We start from the raw sequence: 22,770 nt of genomic DNA on the forward strand, positions 1-22,770 counted from the left end.
AACTCATTTCACTGGCTCAATGGTTACCACATTATAAGGTCTATTAAATGTATCTAAACATTACCATTGTTCTTTAAATAGCAAAATTGGACCTTCTTTGGCATTTAACATAGAGACTCACATGCACAGTTAGATGTTTTTCATAATATATTTTAATGATCTCAGTGGTAGTATTAATGCTCACCACTGTTTAGATTTAGTAGACACTTTCTTTACTTATTTGACTCTACACATTAATGTTACAGTCTAGATCTGGGAATACAATACATAGCTTATGTTCTTGTTTTCATTTGCCTGTTTTTATTTTATATTCGGTAATTGCATTTGTATTCTTGCCCATGGCTTCTTTAAATTTAGCCAATTAAATCTTGTTAGCGCTAAGCTTGGGCAGCAACTTAAAGTATTTCTCTAGATGCAGATTAGGTCTGCTTTTTTCTACGCTTGGACATAGTTCATATAGTATATATATGATTCTGCACTTCTACGAAGACCGTCCAAAACTGTAGTCCAAACACAGGTGCGTTAAGCTAAAAATATATCAGTTTTTTTTTAAAGGTCTAATGCTCGCACACTGTTTCACAAAATGACATGAAGATCAAAAAAAGTCCAAAGCAGAAATATATTTAATCTTATTCACACAAAAGTGAATGAAGTGCTCAAAAGTGCTAAAATGCAAACGTTCAGCAGCCCCCAATGCTGTTATCAGTGCATAATACTTAAACACATGTTTACCATTTATATAGTCTCAAATCATTTGTATTAACAATATACATATAAATCCAATTGGTAATTAGACTGGCAACAGCAATCAGATCATTATGACAAACGAATTATGTATCAGAACACAATATATTGATTTCATTATAATTTTTTTGCATTTTTTTAAATTAGCATTTAAAAAAATAAAATAAATTAAAGCCATATGTGGCAAAGTGGTAAGTGGTAACAGGTGTATAGCAGGTGCAGTGCGGATACAGTAATTCCAAGAATGCACAGACAACAAAGTACGGGTGAAAATGATTGTTTTAATGGTTTATAATCCAATGGTCTGATGACCCGCCAGTAAATAATAAAGAGCTGGCAATACACAACAATGTGTATTGCACAGTAATGAAACGAAGGGTTGCAGTCCCGCAAAAAAAGGACACGGTACAAAACACACACAATTAGACACACACGATCACTGTTCCAAAGTGAGTGCTCTCAGTGCTTGTGGTGAAGTACAATATAATACGTGCTATTAGTGAAACAAGTGCTGATAACAATGTTTATTCGTGACGGTAGTGCAGTGATGATCCGGTTTCGTGCTGGCCCTTGGCGACAGCTCCGGATCTGTGTTTAGCCGTCTAGTGATAACAAACACAGACAATTACTAAACAGACAAACAAACAAACAAAACACTCACAAACTCCTTTCGTTATTTATTTTGGGCAATCTCCCGGTCCTTCCAGTTTCCTCGTAACAAAAACCCAAGCAAAGGAAAAGATTTACAATTCTCCAGCCCCTTTTATGCGATTATGCATGACCCCTTGGTAAACGACTACAGCTGACTCTATTGCCTGCAGCTGCTACCTCGTTTACCTTCCAGGTCAATACATTCTCGCACTGGAGTCTCGTCTTTTTCCAGGCTGATTGACTTCCCGACCCAGGGAATGAACTGTCAGGACAACCTGTCCAAAGCCTTTCCCTTTCGCTACTTCGTATCCTCACAGGTCGAGAGGGAGATTTTCAACCAGAACTCATTATATTTCCGTCACACCATATTATCAGTTTTAGATCGTAGTATCCAAAAAATGTTTATCAATTGATGGACAATGGACCCAATTGTTAATTGGGCAAACAGCAGCAGTTAGATCATTTAAGGTAATTCAATTAAATTTCAAAGCACAGTATAGATTAGCATTTTTTTTTTATCAGCAGCAGTCCATCTTTTACATAGATCCAAATCCCAGTAAATGTTAAATGCTGAAAAATATATGTATGGCAAAAACACAAATAAAAAAGCCTCATGTTACAAATACAAAATAGGTTATTACATAATACAATCATTCAATTAATTACAAATAAAATGATTTAATGAACACATTGGCTTGATGCAAATCCCCACTTAATAATTGAAAACTTTAGATGTGCAGTGTGTATACCTCACAATTCCATATATTACCTGTCGCTAGACAGGAATAAATTCAAAGAAAGCGTGAAAGGCCCAAATCTTCATTCATCCCCTTAGGAAATAATGTATCTAATGTAAATATCCAAAAGGCTTCTCTCTGTAATATGTTAGTGTTCCGATCTCCACCTCTGTGATGGGGTAAAATTCTTTATAAACCAAAGAACTTTAAATCAGAAAGAGAATGTTGTGCCTCTTAAAATGCTGAAAAACAAAAGACTTTATATATTGTCTTCGGATAGAGCTTTTATGTTCACTAATCCGTTTACGCAAAGAGTGTTTTGTTTTACCAACATATAGAGATAGACATGGACACATGATAATGTATACTACATAATTAGATGGACAGGTGATCAGTTTTCTAATCATACATTTCTTGGAGTTTAGGGGATGTATAAATTCTTTAATTTTAAGACTATGAGCGCAAGCTGCGCAATGTTGACAAGGAAAATTCCCAACACTCCCACTCAGCATGCCTGTCCTAACAGGCTGTGAATTAGTGTCTGCTCTCACCAATCTATCTCTTAGGTTTTTACCTATTGAGTATACATACAATGGGGAATCTTTAAAAAGATTAGTAATTTGTCTGTCACTACTTAATATGTGTCAATGAGTATTGATAATACCTCTGATCTGATTACTGGTGTTACTATAGGTAGTCTTAAAAATACAAGAAAACAGTGTTTTTTGTTTTGTTACCTTTTTGTCCAAATCTTGTCTCGAGATGTTATGACATTTTAATGAATCAAAGTTTAACCACTGTACAGGATAACATCTACAAATTAAGTCTTGATAGTATATCTGATTGATAATCAAAAGCTTCATTGGTAGAACAAATATGTCTTTAACACACAAATTGGCTAGAAGGTAGACCTTTTTTTAGAGCAACAGGATGAAAACTATTAGCATGTAATAGGCTGTTATTTTACGTATACTTTCTATATAAAGTGGAACCCAAAATATCATCCTTAATAAAAAGCATTGTGTCTAAAAAACTAACTTGTAGGGCATCCACATGATGTGTAAATTTAATACTATCTCTCCAGCCATCGTTCAATTCATTTTCTGTACCATTCCATATAACAAAAACGTCATCAATGTAACACTTCCAAAATATCAAATTCTGGTAACACTTTATATTAAGGTGCTGCTTATTAACCCTTTGCGGTCCTATGTCGGACCAGGTCCGACATTACAATTTTCCCTTTCCAGTCCGATGTTGGACCCTGTCCGACATCATCAAAAAGACGTAAAACACAGGTCTCTAGTTGTTTTTTCTCCAGAAAAAGCTGAGAAAACCATTCAATGGCCGAGTGAGACCGATAGGAGCCGAGAGAAGCCAAAAATAAAAAAGGGGGTGGATCTGAGCAATACACACAGCCCCGGCACCACAGAGATAACACGGTCATAAACAAACAAGATAGCTGCTTCTGCAGCCAGCGCTCAAAGAATATCAAGGACATTTGCAGAGCTTTTTGAGATGTTATAGTAATAAAATAATGACTTGAATCGCATTATTGAAGAGTTTGGTGATAAAACAAGTGGTCAGGAGATGATTTATTGGTATGCACGTCTATGAAGAGTTATGTGAAAAATACAGCGAACAAGGGGTGGGGCAGGGCTGGAGATGCAGTACTGAGTTTCCTGTTGATATGCAATGCCTTTTAAACCTGTTTTACTGTGAAAAAAATACTTTTAGAACAGTGCGTCTAAAATAAACTGCGCGTGTGAAAATAAATTGGACCTGACACAACTGAGACGCGTTGAATAAATGGACCGCAAAGGGTTAATGTTTTATAAATATATAATTGATACTAATAACTATGTTATAGAGTGTTAATAAAGCATTATATATGGTTTATAACCATGCAATAACCATAGACAGAATTATGTTTAAACATCCCAAAGTACAATAGGTTGCTAAAAACTGTCCCCTTTATAAAAACGTAATTCTGTCTATGGCTATTGCATGTTAAACATCCCAAAGTAGAATAGGTGGCTAAAAACTGTCCCCTTTATAAAACTGTAATTCTGTGGGAAGCATTGGAGTCAACATGGGCCAGCATCCCTGTGGAACACTTTCGACACCTTGTAGATTACATACCCCGATGAATTGAGGCTGTTCTGAGGGCAAAAGGGGGTGCAACTCAATATTAGGAAGGTGTTCCTAATGTTCTGTACACTCAGTATATATATATATATATATATATATATATATATATACAGTTTACATACCCCAATGGAAATGTGATTTTGTGGATGAGGGAAAAAAAGTTACAAGAAATAGAATTTATTTCAGCATTTTTTTTGCAAAACTCCAAAAATGCTAATTCAAAAGTATTCCTACCCTGACAAGGAAAATGAATTTAATAGCTAGTTGAGGCACCTTTAGCAATAACAACATCTTTTAAAAGATTAGGATATTTGTCAATGAGCTTTTGGCATGATTCTTTAGTGATTTTTGACCATTCTTCAACGCAAAATTGTTCCAGTTCATTCAAATTCCGAGGACTTCTCTTGTGCACAGCTTTCGTCAACTCATACCAAAGATTTTCAATCAGATTTAGATCGGGACTTTGACTAGGCCATTCCAGAACCTTGATTTTATTCTTCTTTAACCATTCTTAAGTAGATTTTCTTGTGTGCTTTGAATTGTTGTTGTGTTGGAACGTGCAGTTGTGCTTTAAACCAAGTTTTGTAGAGGAGGGTTTCAGATGATTGGCCAATATCTTTTGGTATGCTGTGGAATCCATTTTACCGTGTATTGAAACTAACTTTCCTGTGCCATTAGAGGAAAAACAGCCCCATAGAAGGATATTCCATGCTTGACAGTAAGTATGTTGTTCTTTTCTTTGTACACCTCACCAGACTTTCTCCAAACGTAATGACTATTAGCGCGACCAAATAGCTTGATTTCTGTTTCATCACTCCACAAAACATTTGACCAGAATTCATATCCTTCATTCAAATGCCGTTTTGCAAACTTTAAGCGATTGTCCTTGTGACATTTTCCTAAGAGTGGCATTTTCCTTGGCCTGCGACCATTGAGACCTTCACCATGCAATACTCGACCTATGGTTGAAATGGAAATCCCAGTCCCATTTGCAGGCAATTCACTTTGAATATCTTTGGCAGACAATCTTGGGTTGTTATTAACCTTCCTCACAATTCTTCTACTTGTTCTTGGTGAAACAGCTGTCTTTCTTCCAGACCGAGGGAGCAGTGTAACAGTACCATGTCTGGTACGTTTTGATAATAGAAACAATAGTTGAAATTGGGATGTTCAAATGCTTGGAAATCTTCTTGTATCCTTCTCCAGCTTTATGACAATAAATAATTTTCTGCCTAAGGTCTTCAGATAGCTCTTTACTTTTTCCCATATTGACTTATTGGTAATGACAGCAATTATCCTATGCCTAACCCTTTTATACTCTCTAAGAACGTCCACCTACAAGCCAGCATTTTCTAGACTTTTCTAGAATTAGATTCTGCATTATCATATTGAAATTTCTAGCATTTTTGAAGTTTTCCTAAAATAATTGCTGAAATAAATAACTGTAATTGTTATCTATTTCTTGTAACTTTTTTTCCCTCATCCACAAAAGCAGAACTTTTGCTGCAAAAGAGGTTTCCTAAAATTCTTTGTTTTTGAGAAATTTCTAGAAATTATAAATTTCCACTGGGGTATGTAAACTTTTGACTACAACTGTATATATACACTGTGAGCTTGGGGCTCTGTTTTGGGGTAGTAACCTGAAGAGAGACCAGACAAGAGGCAGGAAATTAAGTTTAAGTGAGGGTTTATTTACAGTGAAAAACACAACTTTCAAGAGGGTTGCCAGAAAATAAAAACCTAGCCCACTCACCGGGCCCTAGTCTTCACTGTTTCAGGTCCCTAGTCTTAACAGTTGGGCAAGGCTAGCCCTCACCCAACTCAAACACAAAACACCGCCTCACACACTCTGGGGGTGTTAAGAGTTCAGTCACTTGTAAGTCTCCTGGCCTGCAATTCCACCACTCGCCACCAGGAGGACTCCCAGGTAAGTTTTCCTTTCTATTCTTTGCAATTGTATTATCCGTGCTTAGGGTTGTGCACAAACTTTCTTTCTGTTTCCCGGTTCCACCGATGAACAAGGGTGCCCCCTGCAGGTAAGTCCCAGGCAAGGAGGATGAAGTAATCCCAGCGTCTATAAAAGTACAAATAAAGAAAAGAACAAGGCTTGTTTTCTCCAACAGAGCCATCTCAAAATACCACGTACTTGTGCCAGCCAACAACTAAAAATAAAAGTCTTGATCTTAACTGTGTTGACTCTCTTATCAAACAGTCCATTACTCGTGGTTCCAACACACAGTTATATGTTGCAGGGATTTTTCGTCACTGCGTGACCTGGTGATCCTTTTGCATAGAACACAGTCTCTTTAAACAGGCACGGTTTGAGCAAAGTGCTATTTATTATAAAATGGTACAGATTTCAGTGCCAGCGTTATTTTACAAGCAGTGTATCTCCTGAACCATGCACTCCAAGTTTAGTTAAGACGCTTTAAAAACAAAGTCACCACACTCCACGCTTGTGTTACAACAGGAATAAAACAGTCTTTGGCTGCTGTCTACACTCACAGCTCCCAGCGTAAAAACATACAACACAGGTTTGCTTCTAAACTCCCAACCACACTCCCGTTTAGAATATTTAGAAGTTTATTTCAGCTACCTTGCTGCACCGTAGTTGTCTTCCTGTGTCCACAGTTTGTTTCACTGGTATCCTCCAAAGTATTCAGTTTGTTCCTGGTCCTATGCTTTATTGCAAACGAAACCCACGCTCCTGGTCACGTTGCTTACTTTTTAAAACACTCGTTTCTACACAAAGAATAAGGCTCTCTCCTGCACAGACTGCCCTGCTGCTGTTCGGTCCTGTACCCTGCTATTCGCCACCTTATATAATGCTCCCCTCCCCCCTTCCAGCTGCTGTTAATTAAACCCCTTTAGCCGTCCCAGAAAGTGGAGCCCTACGGCAGCTACTCTGTGGGGTAATTAAAGACGTATCACACAATTCTTCTCATGATAAATTGCCCTGTAGTAATGCAACTATAGAACCTCACCTTTCTATGTTGCATTACTACTTACTCTTGCATATTTAGCGCACATCCTTTTCCCCAGCTAAAACCAACCGGTTTAAGCGAAACTTCCTTCCCCTTCTCATGTACCCAAGACAAGCCATCAGCATTTACATTCCTTACCCCGCTCCTATGTTCTATTTTGAACCTGTACGGTTGTAATGCCAAAAACCACCTAGTCACTCTTGCGTTTTTCTCTCTGTTTTCTTTCATCCACTTTAAAGGTGAATGATCCGTGACCAGTGTCAATTCACGCCCTAAAAGATAATATTTTAAACTTTCTATGGCCCATCGAACTGCCAAACATTCCTTTTCTACCACTGCGTAATTCCGTTCTCTTGGCAACAACTTTCTACTCGGGTACATTATGGGATGCTCTTCACCATCAATTATTTGGGAAAGGACTGCTCCCACCCCTACTTCCGAGGCATCTGTCTGCACTATGAAAGGCTTTGTAAAATTGGCCACCCCTAACTCTGGCCCACTACATAGAATATCTTTCAACTTTACAAATGCCTCCTCCATTGACTCCGTCCATCTTATTTTATTAGGAGCGGTTTTCCTAATTAACTCCGTCAGTGGAGTTGCCACCGACGAGAATTCAGGTACAAACCGTCGATAATATCCCGCTAAGCCTAAGAACGCCCTTACTTGCTTCTTAGTTTGCGGAACTGGACAATCTTTGATAGCATCTACTTTTTCCACTTGTGGTTTGATAGCCCCTCCTCCCACAATGTAAACTAAATATTTAGCTCCAGACAGACCAATGAAGCACTTTTCTGGATTAGCTGTTAATGAAGCTTCTCTCAAGCTTTGTAATTTAGCTACGTGACTGTCCCAGTCTTCTGAGAAGATTACTATATAGCGTCAATATAGGCTGATGCGTATTCTGCATGTGGTCTCAGCACCTTATCCATCAATCTTTGGAACATCGCTGGGGCCCTATGCAATCCAAATGGCAACACCTTATATTGATACAAACCCCTCGGGGTAGAAAAGGCTGTTTTTTCTTTTGATTCTGGGCTCAAGGGAATTTGCCAGTATCCTTTAGTGAGATCTAATGTTGTTAAGTATTTAGCCTTACCTAACCTTTCTATAAGCTCGTCTACTCTCGGCATGGGATATGCATCAAATTTTGACACCTTATTTAACTGTCTAAAGTCATTGCAGAATCTACAAGTCCCGTTAGGTTTAGCCACCATTACAATGGTGCTACTCCATGGACTTGACGATTCCTCAATAACATCAAGTTTGATCATGTTCTCAATTTCTTTTTGCATATCCTCTCTTTTTGCTTCTGGCACTCTGTAAGGGCGAACCTTCACTCTAGTTCCCTCTGGAGTTGTAATGGTATATTGTATCACCTTGGTCCGACCTGGTAAACTAGAAAATACGTCAAGGTTTTGTTTGACTAGCCCTTGAACCTCCTCCCTTTGTTCTTGAGTTAAGGAGGGTCCAGTATTTATCTTACCATTCTGAGGTGTAACCACCTTGGACATTAGGACCTCTCGTTCGACCCATGGCTTTAACAAATTTATTTGATAAATCTGTTCCGTTTCGCGTCTGGCTGGTTGACTTATTTTATAGTTTACCGGCCCTACTGCTTCATTTACCTCATAGGGGCCCTGCCAGTGTGTAAACAATTTACTCTCAGGTACGGGCACCAATACCATTCGATCCCCCGGGTTAAAAGTGTGTCTTTTCGCAGTTCTATTATAATGTTCTGCTTGTCTAGCCTGAGCCTGCTTTAAATGAGCTTGAACAATGGGTGTCACTTTTTCAATTCGATCCTTCATCTGCAAAACATGCTCAACAATATTCTTCCCTGGGACTTTCTGTTCCTCCCAACTCTCCTTTGCTATATCCAGTATGCCTTGCGGTTGTTTTCCATATAATAATTCAAACGGTGAAAACCCTGTCGAAGACTGTGGCACCTCCCTAACAGCAAACATTAAATATGGAAGTAACAAGTCCCATTCCTTGCCGCCCTGACTAATCACCTTTTTCGACATAGCCTTTAAATGTTTGATTAAACCTCTCCACTAAACCATCCGTTTGAGGATGGTAAACAGAGGTACGAATCGGTTTAATACGCAATAGCCCACACAGATCTTTCATTAGCTTACTTACAAAGGGGGTACCTTGATCAGTAAGGATCTCCTTGGGTATCCCGACACGGGTAAAGACGTGAACCAACTCTTTGGCAATCGTTTTGGAAGCTGTATTCCTTAACGGGATGGCTTCAGGGTAACGAGTAGCATAGTCTAAGATTACTAAAATATACTCGTGTCCCCTGGCTGACTTGTTCAAGGGTCCTACCAGGTCCATGGCTATGCGCTCAAACGGAACATCAATAATCGGCATGGCCTCTAATGGGGCTCTAAGGTGGGGCCGGGGACTGGCTTTCTGACACCTAGGACAAGATTTACAGAACCTCTCCACATCCTTCCTTATCCCTAACCAGTAAAACCGTTGCAGTACTCTCTGTAACGTTTTCTCCCTCCCCTAAATGAGCTCCAAATAGGTGATTATGCGCCAACTGTAAAACCGTATTTCGGAACGACTTAGGCACCAGCAACTGTTCTACTGGACTTCCATTCAGTATTGTATTCCGATATACCAGATCATTCTTAATCACAAAGTTTTCTAATGGGTTGACAGTCACATTCTCTATGGGTACCCCATTCACCGCCACCACCCGTTCTTTTATATTCACCAAGGTAGGGTCATTCCCTTGTTCCTTACCAAAATGCTCAGAATTGGGAGAGAAGGACTCACACTAGGTTTCCGAACCCCTCTCTGGGTCTATCTCCAATTCCACCTCTCCCATTTCCTCTATAATTCCCTCGGTTGTACACTGAGTGCTCACTCCCTTTTGCCCTCACTTGGCAACCTGCCCAACTAAAACGGTGGGTTGGGGTGGCCCCTTTTCTTTTTCCTGTCTTCGCTGCCTGCGTGATTTATAGGAGGTTCTCTCTCCCCTAAAAATATCTGAGTCAGAAAAGGGAAATAGGCTAAAAAGGCTCTCTGGAGACTCTTTTCCCCTCTCTAGATTTACCGTTGGGCCCTCCAATTTCCCCTTAAATTTGGTCAGTTTGTTAAAACATGGATAATCTCTACCCAGAATCACTTGGTGAGGCAACCTAGGGATGACTCCTACTCTCATCTTGTGCTCCCCACCTTCACAAGAGATCTTAACCTGGCTAGTAGGATAGTATTTCACATCCCCATGGATGCAAGTGATTCCTGTCTTAAGGTCACTTTCCAATCTGGTTGTAGTCACATACTCTGGGGCTACCAAGGTTAATGCACTACCTGAATCAATGAGAGCCTGAGCCTTAATTCCATTCACCCACACGGTTATTAAGTAAGGGTATTGGCCCTCAGGGGTTCCGGACACAATTATGCTCCCACAAAATGTTTCAGCACTATTACATTACATTGGCTCGTCTAATTGGGGACAACTCTTAGCTATATGGCCTATTTTATGACAGCGGAAGCACTGGTACTAACTAAAATCACAGAGTGGACCCTTCCTGGCCCCTTCCCCCAAGTCCTTAACCCTAACCAGTTCCTTCATGGTTGAAAACCGCTCTTCTGGTTCAGACAGTGAAATCAGGTTCTTACCCGGGTCGTTGTCTGGTTGTACTTTCTTTCCAGTCCACTGGTTAGTTGGTTTTCGGAGGTACCAGTCTGCGGTTGCCGGGCCAAATCTTCAGCGGCAAGCTGTCTTTCTACCAGAGTGATGAATTGGTCCCCTTGTCCTACCCACTTACGTAGCGTTCCTGGTAAGGCACGAAGATATCTATCCATAACCATCGGTTAGCCAGATGCAGTAAATCAAACAGTTGTGAGCGTGGTGTCCTCGTAGTGCTGTAACTCAACGCATGGTACTTTTGAGCTCTGACAGCTATGGTCACCCCTGCCCGAGCCAGTATCTCTGCCTTCAGGTGATCGTAACTGTCAGCTTGTACTGGGCTTAGGTCATAATATGCTTTCTGAGCGTCCCCCTCTAAGAACGGGGCCAGCACCCCAGCCCATTTCTCTTTGGGCCATTCTTCTCTGGTGGCTGTCCGCTCAAAAGCCAGAAGAAAAGCTTCCACATCATCACTCTCAGTCATCTTCTGCAATACTTGAGATGACTTTATGGCGACTGAATGGCCAGACCCCACTCTGGCCTGGGTAAGTTGCCGCAACATGGCCTCTCTCTCAGTTCGGGCCCCATTAAGCTGCTCTTGCAGCAACCTGTTGGTCTCCTGTTGGACCTGCAGAGAGGCGGAGTGGAGCTCTTGCATCTTCCACGTGCTCTCTTGCTGGGCAGCCGTGGCGCTCATTAATGCCCGGACCAGCTCACTGACTTCTACCATTGTCAAGAGGTACTCTCAAGTTAAAAAAAAAAATAATAATAATAGGTCTGTAACTTAATCAGAAATTACCATCCCACTCTGACAACATATGTGAGCTTGGGGCTCTGTTTTGGGGTGGTAACCTGAAGAGAGGCCAGACAAGAGGCAGGAAATGAAGTCTAAGTGAGGGTTTATTTACAGTGGAAAACACAACTTTCAAGAGGGTTGCCAGAAAATAAAAACCTAGCCCACTCACCGGGCCCTAGTCTTTACTGCTTCAGGTCCCTAGTCTTAACAGTTGGGCAAGGCTAGCCCTCACCCAACTCAAACACAAAACACCATCTCACACACTCTGGGGGTGTTAAGAGTTCAGTCACTTGTAAGTCTCCTGGCCTGCAATTCCACCACTCGCCACCAGGAGGACTCCCAGGTAAGTTTTCCTTTCTAGTCTTTGCAATTGTATTATCCGTGCTTAGGGTTGTGCACAAACTTTCTTTCTGTTTCCCGGTTCCACCGATGAACAAGGGTGCCCCCTGCAGGTAAGTCCCGGTCAAGGAGGATGAAGTAATCCCAGCGTCTATAAAAGTACAAATAAATAAAAGTACGTTTTCTCCAACAGAGCCATCTCAAAATACAACGTACTTGTGCCAGCCAACAACTAAAAATAAAAGTCTTGATCTTAACTGTGTTGACTCTCTTATCAAACAGTCCATTACTCGTGGTTCCAACACACAGTTGCAGGGATTTTTTGTCACCGCGTGACCTGGTGATCCTTTTGCATAGAACACAGTCCCTTTAAACAGGCACGGTTTGAGCAAAGTGCTATTTATTATAAAATTGTACAGATTTCGGTGCCAGCGTTATTTTACAAGCGGTGTATCTCCTGAACCATGCACTCCAAGTTCAGTTAAGACGCTTTAAAAACAAAGTCTCCACACTCCACGCTTGTGTTACAACAGGAATAAAACAGTCTTTGACTGCTGTCTTCATTCACAGCTCCCAGCGTAAAAACATACAACACAGGTTTGCTTCTAAACTCCCAACCACACTCCCGTTTAGAATATTTAGAAGTTTATTTCAGCTACCTTGCTGCACCGTAGTTGTCTTCCTGTGTCCACAGTTTGTTTCGCTGGTATCCTCCAAAGTATTCAGTTTGTTCCTGGACTGATGCTTTATTGCAAACGAAACCCACGCTCCTGGTCACGTTGCTTACTTTTTAAAACACTCGTTTCTACACAAAGAATAAGGCTCTCTCCTGCACAGACTGCCCTGCTGCTGTTTCGGTCCTGTACCCTGCTATTCGCCCCTTATATAATGCTCCCCTCCCCCCTTCCAGCTGCTATTAATTAAACCCCTTTAGCCGTCCCAGAAAGTGGAGCCCTATGGCAGCTACTCTGTGGGGTAATTAAAGACGTATCACACAATTCTTCTTGTGATGAATTGTCCTGTAGTAATGCAACTATAGAACCTCACCTTTCTATGTTGCATTACTACTTACTCTTGCATATTTATCACAACACACACATACCGAAATGTTGGGAAGTTGGCACTTTTGAGTCTGCCAGCTAATAAACAACAAACAATTCTAGCCATCCCAATTGCAGCACATAATTAAAAGTTCAGAGAAAATAGCATTAGTTAATAAAAAATGCTAACCTACCTGGTCTTGTTTTATATGCATTGCAGTTTTAGCAAATGTTTAAAAAGTGTTTCACTGTTGCTATGATCTTATATCTATATAGTTTTTTTTAACATTGAAGCATAAATAGTTTAGATTTTTACTGTCCAGTTATCATTTTAAGATCATTCTGAATCGTGCCGTTCTGAGCTTGCTTTTTAGTTGATTGGTTAGCTTTGAACTGTGAGGTTTACAGTTTGTGTCCAGTCCCTGCCTTTCTGTTGAATTCAATGGGCTGAGATGTCACATGTGTGTTAAGTATATGGTCATTTTTTTTTTTTTTTGGCAAAAGGTTTGCTACATCTGTCATGATCCCCTGTGGTCTTCAAGGTCTCAGCCCTCTTGTGATGACTTCATACTTGAACGTCCACAGTCTCACATACTGTAATAAAGAGTCTCATTCTTTTGATGCTATTTAACGTTCTTTGTTTTCAACTAGGATAAATACGTGAATTCTAATAACAAAATGTCATTTGAACAATTGTGTTCCTTTATTCAAGCTTTTGTTATACAATATTTATAATGTAAGGTTGTTTTTTTATTTGAGTAGTAAAAACTGTCTCCATGTTTCATTTTGAAGTCATGATTATTGTAACGTAATAGACATTAATCTGTTAAACATATTTTACAGGTTTTATTAATGTAGCATTGTGGCAAAGTGCCCCGCCCCTGTGTGCATTTGTGTGATGTGTGTTATATGTTACGTGTTGTGTGTAAATGTTGGTGTATAGGCATTGGTACACGGGATATAAGCGGTCTGTGTTTCACGTGTGTGTAAATTGTATATTTGTATTTAGGCACGGGGATGGCACATCACATCACGTGCAAGTAAAAAGTAATATGTGAGCACGGGGAATTGCACTTTAATTAATTAACGTGCAGTTGTACCGAGATTCCAATTGAATGATTGACTAGCAATCGAATCTCGGTACAACTGCATAAAAGCTGCATGTTTTCACTCACTGGGGGTTGGTGTTCGGTGAGTGGAGAACGGGTTAGGAGACGGAGGGTATTATAAAGTAAAAGTAAAGTAAAATCGTAAAGATAAGTGTTTTCACTCACCGTGTTTGTTCGTCTGTCCTGCACCGTCTGTTTAGTGGTTAGTCGTTTTGTATGTCTGTTTATTTTGGCGCAAGTGCCGTGTCCTGTTTTTGTGTTTTGTTACAAACGTTTATTTTCTGTCTGTTTATTCATTAAATGCTGAGCGAAAGCATTCGCTCAGCTCCACCAAACTCCACATCTCTCTGTCGTTTGTGTTCCTGTCTTCTGGTCTGACGTCACCCACTCAGCCATTCTTGTCACACGTGGTGTCATCGTGGGATAACAGCGCCTCCAGGGGGTTTTGTGTTAAAAAAAAAAAAAAACCACAGGACTGGTTTCAAAAAAAAAAAAAAGTGAAAATGGAATGCTGGAGAGACGGCTGCCGGGACCTGGAGGACCTCCTCGGGGGCCTCGAGGACCAAGGCTGGTGCATGGCCTGTGGAGTCTACGGACACACGGTGGCGATCTGCCCCTTCCAAGGTGAGGAGGAGGAGGAACCGGCCCAGGAGAGGAAGGTGGGGAGGAGGAGTAAGAAGAGAAGGGGGAAAGGAAAGCTGCAGCAGCAACAGCAACCACAACACCAGCTGGAGGAACAGCAGCCCGGGTGTTACTGCTGTGCTGAGCCTGGGCATTCCAGCACCAACTGCCCCTGGTACCCCCTCGGACAGCTACCCCAACGATGCCCCATCTGCAGAGGTGAGCACTTCGTGGCCCACTGCCCTGTCCATCAGGAGAGGGAGGAGCAGGGGTCGCCTCAGTCTCCACGACCAGCAGGGGGGGGTAGACTGCTGCTCCCACCGCCCCAACCACAACTGCAACAGCGGCCAGAGGAGCCAGAGAACCTGTTCCCCTGGTGCACCTGGTGCGGAGAGGTGGATCACCGCTGGAGGGACTGCTCCGAGGTGCCACCGAGCTGGTGCGGGCGATGTGAGGAAGGGGGACATGACTGGTCAGGATGCCCCTATGCCAGCTCGCCAGTGCCCAAGCGGAAGGAGCCTGAACGTCCTACGCCTGAGTGGGAGGAGCCCGAACGTCCTACGCCTGAGTGGGAGGAGCCCGAACGTCCTACGCCTGAGTGGGGGGAGCCCGAACGTCCACAGCCCAAGAGGGGGGAGTCGGTGCGTCCACAGCCCAAAAGGGAGGAGACGGTGCGTCCACAGCCCAAAAGGGAGGAGTCGGTGCGTCCACAGCCCAAAAGGGAGGAGTCGGTGCGTCCACAGCCCAAAGGGAGGCAAGTCGGGGCTTCCACAGCTCTGGGACCCAAGCCACCAGCAGAGGGAAAATGCCTGCTGGTTCAGCCCCAAGAGCCGGAAGGGGAGGAGTTACAGGCCCAACCCCCTGGAAATTTTTGGGGGGGAGAGGGGCAGGAGGCTGGTGTCCCCCAGCAGCCTCTATTCATGCTGCTGAAGGCAGCACGGCGCGCACCAGCCCAGCCGCCACAGCGGAGGGAGCCAGCGCCGCCAGGAGCAGAGGAGCTGCCTCTGCCTCCGCCACCTCCACCGCTTCCTCCACTAGGAGCAGAGGAGCAGGAGCTGCCTCTGCCTCCACCACCACCAGGAGCAGAGGAGCAGGAGCTGCCTCTGCCTCCGCCACCTCCACCGCTTCCTCCACTAGGAGCAGAGGAGCAGGAGCTGCCTCTGCCTCCACCACCACCAGGAGCAGAGGAGCAGGAGCTGCCTCTGCCTCCGCCACCTCCACCGCTTCCTCCACTAGGAGCAGAGGAGCAGGAGCTGCCTCTGCCTCCACCACCGCCAGGAGCAGAGGAGCAGGAGCTGCCTCTGCCTCCACCACTTCCAGGAGCAGAGGAGCAGGAGCTGCCTCTGCCTCCACCACCCCCAGGAGCAGAGGAGCAGGAGCTGCCTCTGCCTCCACCACCTCCAGGAGCAGAGGAGCAGGAGCTGCCTCTGCCTCCACCACCGCCAGGAGCAGAGGAGCTGAAGCTGCCTCTGCCTCCACCACCGCCAGGAGCAGAGGAGCTGGAGCTGCCTCTGCCTCCGCCACCGCCCGGAGCAGAGGAGCAGGAGCTGCCTCTGCTGCCCGTACCTCCGCAGGGAGTACGGTGGCCGGAGCCCCAGAAAGGGGAGCTGCCGGCCACGAAGAAGGGGGAGGAGGTCTGGAGACCACTTTCCCCAGCAGCAGTTTCGCTGCAGGAGTTCTTGTGGCCGGAGCCCCACAGGAGGGAGCTGCCGGCTACGAAGAAGGGGGAGGTCGGGGGACCACCTGCCCCCGCAGTTTTTTCGCTGCAGGATGGGACCAACAGGCTGTCAGCCGTGCCACTACCGGCAGGGGTGCTGACAGCATTGCCAGCCAAGGGCCCACTGAAGCCTCCCTTCCCAGCCCGAGACTTTGTTCTGGACTGCTGGGTTTTTAAGGGGGGAGGTGGCCGTTGAGGCCATGTGTGCTGCGCACAAGGGGGGGTATATGTGGCAAAGTGCCCCGCCCCTGTGTGCATTTGTGTGATGTGTGTTATATGTTACGTGTTGTGTGTAAATGTTGGTGTATAGGCATTGGTACACGGGATATAAGCGGTCTGTGTTTCACGTGTGTGTAAATTGTATATTTGTATTTAGGCACGGGGATGGCACATCACATCACGTGCAAGTAAAAAGTAATATGTGAGCACGGGGAATTGCACTTTAATTAATTAACGTGCAGTTGTACCGAGATTCCAATTGAATGATTGACTAGCAATCGAATCTCGGTACAACTGCATAAAAGCTGCATGTTTTCACTCACTGGGGGTTGGTGTTCGGTGAGTGGAGAACGGGTTAGGAGACGGAGGGTATTATAAAGTAAAAGTAAAGTAAAATCGTAAAGATAAGTGTTTTCACTCACCGTGTTTGTTCGTCTGTCCTGCACCGTCTGTTTAGTGGTTAGTCGTTTTGTATGTCTGTTTATTTTGGCGCAAGTGCCGTGTCCTGTTTTTGTGTTTTGTTACAAACGTTTATTTTCTGTCTGTTTATTCATTAAATGCTGAGCGAAAGCATTCGCTCAGCTCCACCAAACTCCACATCTCTCTGTCGTTTGTGTTCCTGTCTTCTGGTCTGACGTCACCCACTCAGCCATTCTTGTCACAAGCATATAACAGGACTACCATTCTACACACCAGTTTTCTCTAATTCTCAGTTGGGCATTAAGTATTTCAATGCGCCGTTTATGTAAATATGAGTCACTTGTTGACATACCTCTGTACTGTACTATACTGGTTGGGGACCTCAAGCACAGTAGAAATAAAAAAAAAACATGTAAAGGTAGGTAAGTAAGCTGGGCTTAGCTGAGTGGGGGACAGAGGGGGTGATGCTGGGACGCCAGAATCACTGTCGTGCCCTCTTAAGGTGGTGTGGGCTAGTCGACGAAGCACCAAGGATGGAAAGTGCCCACTTGAAGACCCCAAAGAAGTAACCTACTCAGCTCAGACCAGACGGTTGTCATGCTGATGCACTAGGGAGGCCGCACTGTGGTTGATCCTTGGAGCCAGAATTGCAGCCGTTGTGTGTGCTGATGCGCCAGGGAGGCAAAATAAGCTGATCTCTGGAGCCAGCATTACACTTCAGCCATCAACACCAGACAGAAGGATATCTACATCATCAGATGGAAGGAAACACAGATGGATCACATTACTTTACAGTAAAATAAGCTGTCTTAGTTGGTGCTTATCTTGGCGAGAGCTGGGTCCAATATCAGCATGAAGTTTTAACACCTACTCTCATGTAATGGAAATCATACAGTGATTGTAACTCGCAAAGCATTGAGATGGATTGCCTTATGTAAGCATATAACCTAAATGTGAATATTAATTGGTTCATTGTCTAAATAATGTAAAAATGATTGCAAAAGGTTGCATAGATAAGTCAAGCATGAACATAATGAAACACTTTCTGGTTAAAAAGAGTTTATGGCATTAAATAAAATATTTATTTTTAAGAGGATTGCTGTTTAACATATGATTATTAATGACAGTTTATTTTGTCTTTCTAGCACCGAGCACTGCACAATATGGGATTACAGGAAGTGCTGAAGTTCTTTTTTCCTGGTGGTACCTGGTGCTGGCGCTTTCCTCCTACATCAGCATATATTAAATGAAGATCACCACTCACAATGAATGTAAAGAACCCTAAGAGCATTCACGAATCCTTTGATATGGTTGACGACTGGATCCAATCTGGTACAGTTTGTTAAAAGCAGCATGGGATATAATCAGCATTACTTAATGTGGGGATGATCACCTTCTGTAGAATTGCTCATTATGTAAATACCTGAATTCAACTTTTTTTCTGATTATCCACATTACCTTGTGAATCAGTACACATTGTCCTATTCAAAACGTAAAAGCTCAGAAATTACTTTTTAGTGGGGTAAGTGGGGGGGGGGGCCTTAATTGTCATTTTCATGTTTGTTATCTTTAATGGTTCAAAAATGTTATGTCCTGGTTTGACAAGTCCCATGTAAAGTAGGGTACATTTGCATAACAATACTGCAGTCAGCATTACAAGTGAAGTCAAGTGAAGTCAACATAAAAAAAAAAAAAACACTAATTTAAATCCCATTCCTTTTAAAAGCCATTCCTTTTAACCCCTATTTTGAGAAAAATGTGTCCTACAAAAGTGTCTTGATATAAAATGACCCAACATCTGAAGCAGTGGAGACAGGCGCTCCAACATTAAGTAAAGATTCTCAGAACGTAGTTTGGTCAAAAACATGAACAATAATATCACTGATGGTGCATATTTTCTTAGTTATGGTTTTTAAAGGTTTAGCTGCTGGTCTTGGGAGTAAAAACATTTCAAAGATGAAAGCAGTCCACTTCTTGCTGTCTGCTGCGGTTCATCCATGCCCTTTTGAACAAGCAGTGCTGGAATTACATAAAAAGGGAGTGAGGTGGAACATAATATGAACTAGACTTATGAGTCAAGACTTATTAAATTGTGTCAGGTCTTTTGCACAGATAATAAAAAAAAGCTATAGCCAGGAGTACTGCATGTATTACATGGATTGTTGTCCATTTAGTAGTTGAATTTGGATAAGGCTGTGTGTGTGTGTGTGTATATATATATATATATATATATATATATGTATATATATATATATATATATATATATATATATATATATATATATATATATATTGCATCAGTAAAAATCCACAATTCTACCACTTGAAAAGCATTTTAAAGGTTTATATACATGGTCTGGCTAATGGTACTGTATTTTGGGTTGTACTGTTTTTATTAGCGCATCTTCAAAAATAAATTTTAAGATTTTGGTTTATGTTAAAAAACATTTTTTTCCAATTTAACCCTTAGATAAAATGGAGGGAGAAACAAATCATACCTGTCAGTTTCTGTTGAAGAATGTCCGATTAACATCTTGTTGATGCAGGTAGAACTTATTTGGTCAACATAGAAAGAGAACACTGTATTTTTTAAGTTTGAAATGTCTTGCTGTTTGAGGATTTATAAACAAATTAACCAGGACTAACTGAAACACTAATTAAAAAATCAGTTCTGAGGTTTGAAGGTCAAATCAGGATAACATGCAAATAAAAAGAGCATGCTACAGATTAATCTGAGTTGAAGTATAGCCTGCTGGGAGTGTGCAAATAATTCAGATTGACTTTTCCTTTTTCCAGTACCAAATTAAAGTGATTTATGCACATCTTTAAAAACTATCTGAGATAACTGGAAAGATCCTTGGCTTAACTTAATATACATTGCTACTTACTAATATCAGTTCCCCTCAGAATAATCCACGTTATGTGACTGGCAGAACGGCTATGCTTGATTGTCTTCTGCCTGTCATACAGTGTGTGTAAATGATGAAGCTAACATTAATATAGGACAGTGGCTCGGTACCATGTCAATTCATGCATGAATAATAATCCCAGTGTTTTTCTTTTTCTCGATGCTCAAGTTACAATTTACCACAGTTGATTAAAAAGAATCCTATACAAAGCTTCTAAGGTTTAATGTCATTGCTTCAGCTTGTTTGTTAATGTTTTCCTGTTGATAATTTTATTTTTCGTTTATTTTTACTTTAACTTTGATTAAGGGAACTTTTCCTATCACAACGCAGTGCTTAGGCAATGGGACTGCAGGAAAAGTATGGGGGTAAGGTTTGGGTCCTATTATCTACAACACAAGAAATAAACATTGTGGCAGGATAATTGGACTGAGTCATTAGAAAGCCAGAAAATATCAACAGCAAATAAATGAGAATAAGAAAGCAGATATGCTAATGAAAGAGTAGATTTTTTTAAACCTGTTTTTTTAAGCTTTTAAAACACAGCCATGAATGTTCTTTGTAAAATGCTATGAACTGTTTTAAGAATTACTGTATCTTTAAGAATGATTAATAATTAAGAAGCAGCTGTTTAAACATCCATGTCATTTTTGAAAGGCCACATCCCACGGTTTCCAAAGGTGTTTTCCTACTGTAGTGTTATAAATAAAATCTAAGGGCACTTTTCTTCATGGCGGTAATTATTCACAAAAATGGAATAGAGGTTTTTAATGAACCATACCATTATTTATCACACAGATGTATTGGTTTCAATAATTAATAAACACACTTTAGAACTTCCATGGGAATTACAACATATACATGTGTTCAATGGGCTAAACTGCAGTCTGAAGGATAGTGAACAGAAACATGCAAGATGGAAATGTTGTATTATTGCCACCAAACTGATACATTTGATTTCCAAACCTAGCCTTTGGCCCTAAATGTCCCTGCTTAAACCTAATCATCTAAATAAGTCTACAATTGTTAGCTAGACCCAAATCTCTCAGAGTAGTACCCAACGTCATTCATTTTACATATTACAGTTTTATGTAATTGTGTCCTGTTTTACAGAACTTTTCATTATTAAACTGGTTATAAGCAGAAAGTGTAATGGTTAGCTAAGGATTTTTGTCACAAACTATAATGCATCCAAAACTTCAGTCAGTTGGAGGTTAAGGTAAAATGTATAAGAAACTGACAGAGAAGCATTTTAGATTTGGTTGTTTTTCTTTGTAAATATTTGTTTTCCTATAGGCCTTTGAAAAAGCATGCTCAGTTTTAAACGGGAGATAAATGTAAAAGCACTTCCTAAATTGCTTTGAAGTGACCTTGTGTACAAATTGATCCGCAGGATTTTAGCTCTGTGTAATGTAGTTACATAAGCAATGCAATTATAAAAGCAGAAGTTCTAGCTCATTAACCACAGACTCGAACAAGTCAGAAATCAATTTACCTTGACTTACGCAGTGATCTAAAATTACGGTAAAGTTAATTTTACAGCAGAATTTTCTTACAAACAAAAGAAATAGCACAGGCATGAGGGTGAACTCCCTATAGCTGAATGATCTCAAAATGGGTGCTGTTTTCTGAAGATCTGACTTTCATTAGAAGTTTACAGAGACATACTGTAGATACATTGTTTCTCTTACTATAAGCAGTTTATTATTTATTTATTTATTTGGCAGACGCCTTTATCCAAGATGACTTACAGGTGTTACATGACAGTAAAGGTTTACAATGCAAGCTTAATGTTTAAATACAGTGTAGTTTACAATAAGTGCAAATAATACTATTAAAATACAATATGAACAATATGAAGTTAGGATTACAAGTTATATCTACAATGACATAGTAGTGCAATAGTTAGTGTATTAGCTGAGGATCCAGGAACATGGTGCATAGGTCAGGCAAGTCCAGTGGATAATAGGTAGAGCAAGAGATCTACAAGTGCAGTCTAAACAGGTGGGTCTTGAGAAGACGGCAGAAGGCAGTAAGAGACAGAGCAGTTGTGAAGTTCTCTGGTAGATGATTCCACCACAGAGGGGCTAGGGAGGATGGCGAGTGGAGGGAAGGCATGACCAGTCGGCCTGTAGATTATTATTATTATTATTATTATTATTATTATTATTATTATTATTATTATTATTATTATTATTATTATTAAATGGGATTTATACAGTACTAGGTGTTTTGTTGATATTATATTTAAGACCCCATTTTGGGACAGAGAAAAGCTTAGGAAGAATCTGGAATTGGGTTCTGTGACACGATAGCTTGTGTGGTGATGTCAGATCAGGAAGTAATTGACACGCAGGGGTAAATGAAAGCGGAAAATGAAAGCGCTGCGCACGTTTAATTATAAATGAAAAGGTTTAAACAAAACACTTAACAAACAAAACAGCACGATGGCCAAAATAAACAGACAAAAAAGACACAGAACCAACACTCAATAGAACAAGTATCGCACTGGTTTCAAGCCAGCACGAGTAGCAATTGTCATGATCTCTTTTTGGTTTCTCTTTCACTCACGTCTTGTTCCGCCTCTGAACACACTAACCAAATTCAGCCAAAGCTGCAGGATTTTATATTGTGGCCGAGGGATTAACTGGCTATAAATTACCGAGTTTATCCCTCAACCACAT

At 41.4% G+C, this 22,770-nt stretch overlaps 1 protein-coding gene across 1 annotated transcript in view; it reads left to right on the forward strand.

The window, feature by feature from the left end:
- Positions 1-19,406, forward strand: part of LOC117416621 (neuronal growth regulator 1-like) — a 317,626-nt gene extending 298,220 nt beyond the window's left edge. Inside the window, exon 7 of the mRNA XM_034924603.2 lies at positions 18,326-19,406. Coding sequence (XP_034780494.2) covers positions 18,326-18,426 — 101 coding nt within the window. The 3' untranslated portion in view covers positions 18,427-19,406. The remainder of the gene's footprint in view (positions 1-18,325) is intronic.
- The last annotated feature ends 3,364 nt before the right edge of the window (positions 19,407-22,770 follow it).

Source organism: Acipenser ruthenus, chromosome 12 (assembly GCF_902713425.1).
Source record: "Acipenser ruthenus chromosome 12, fAciRut3.2 maternal haplotype, whole genome shotgun sequence".
NCBI classification, from domain to species: Eukaryota; Metazoa; Chordata; class Actinopteri; order Acipenseriformes; family Acipenseridae; genus Acipenser; species Acipenser ruthenus.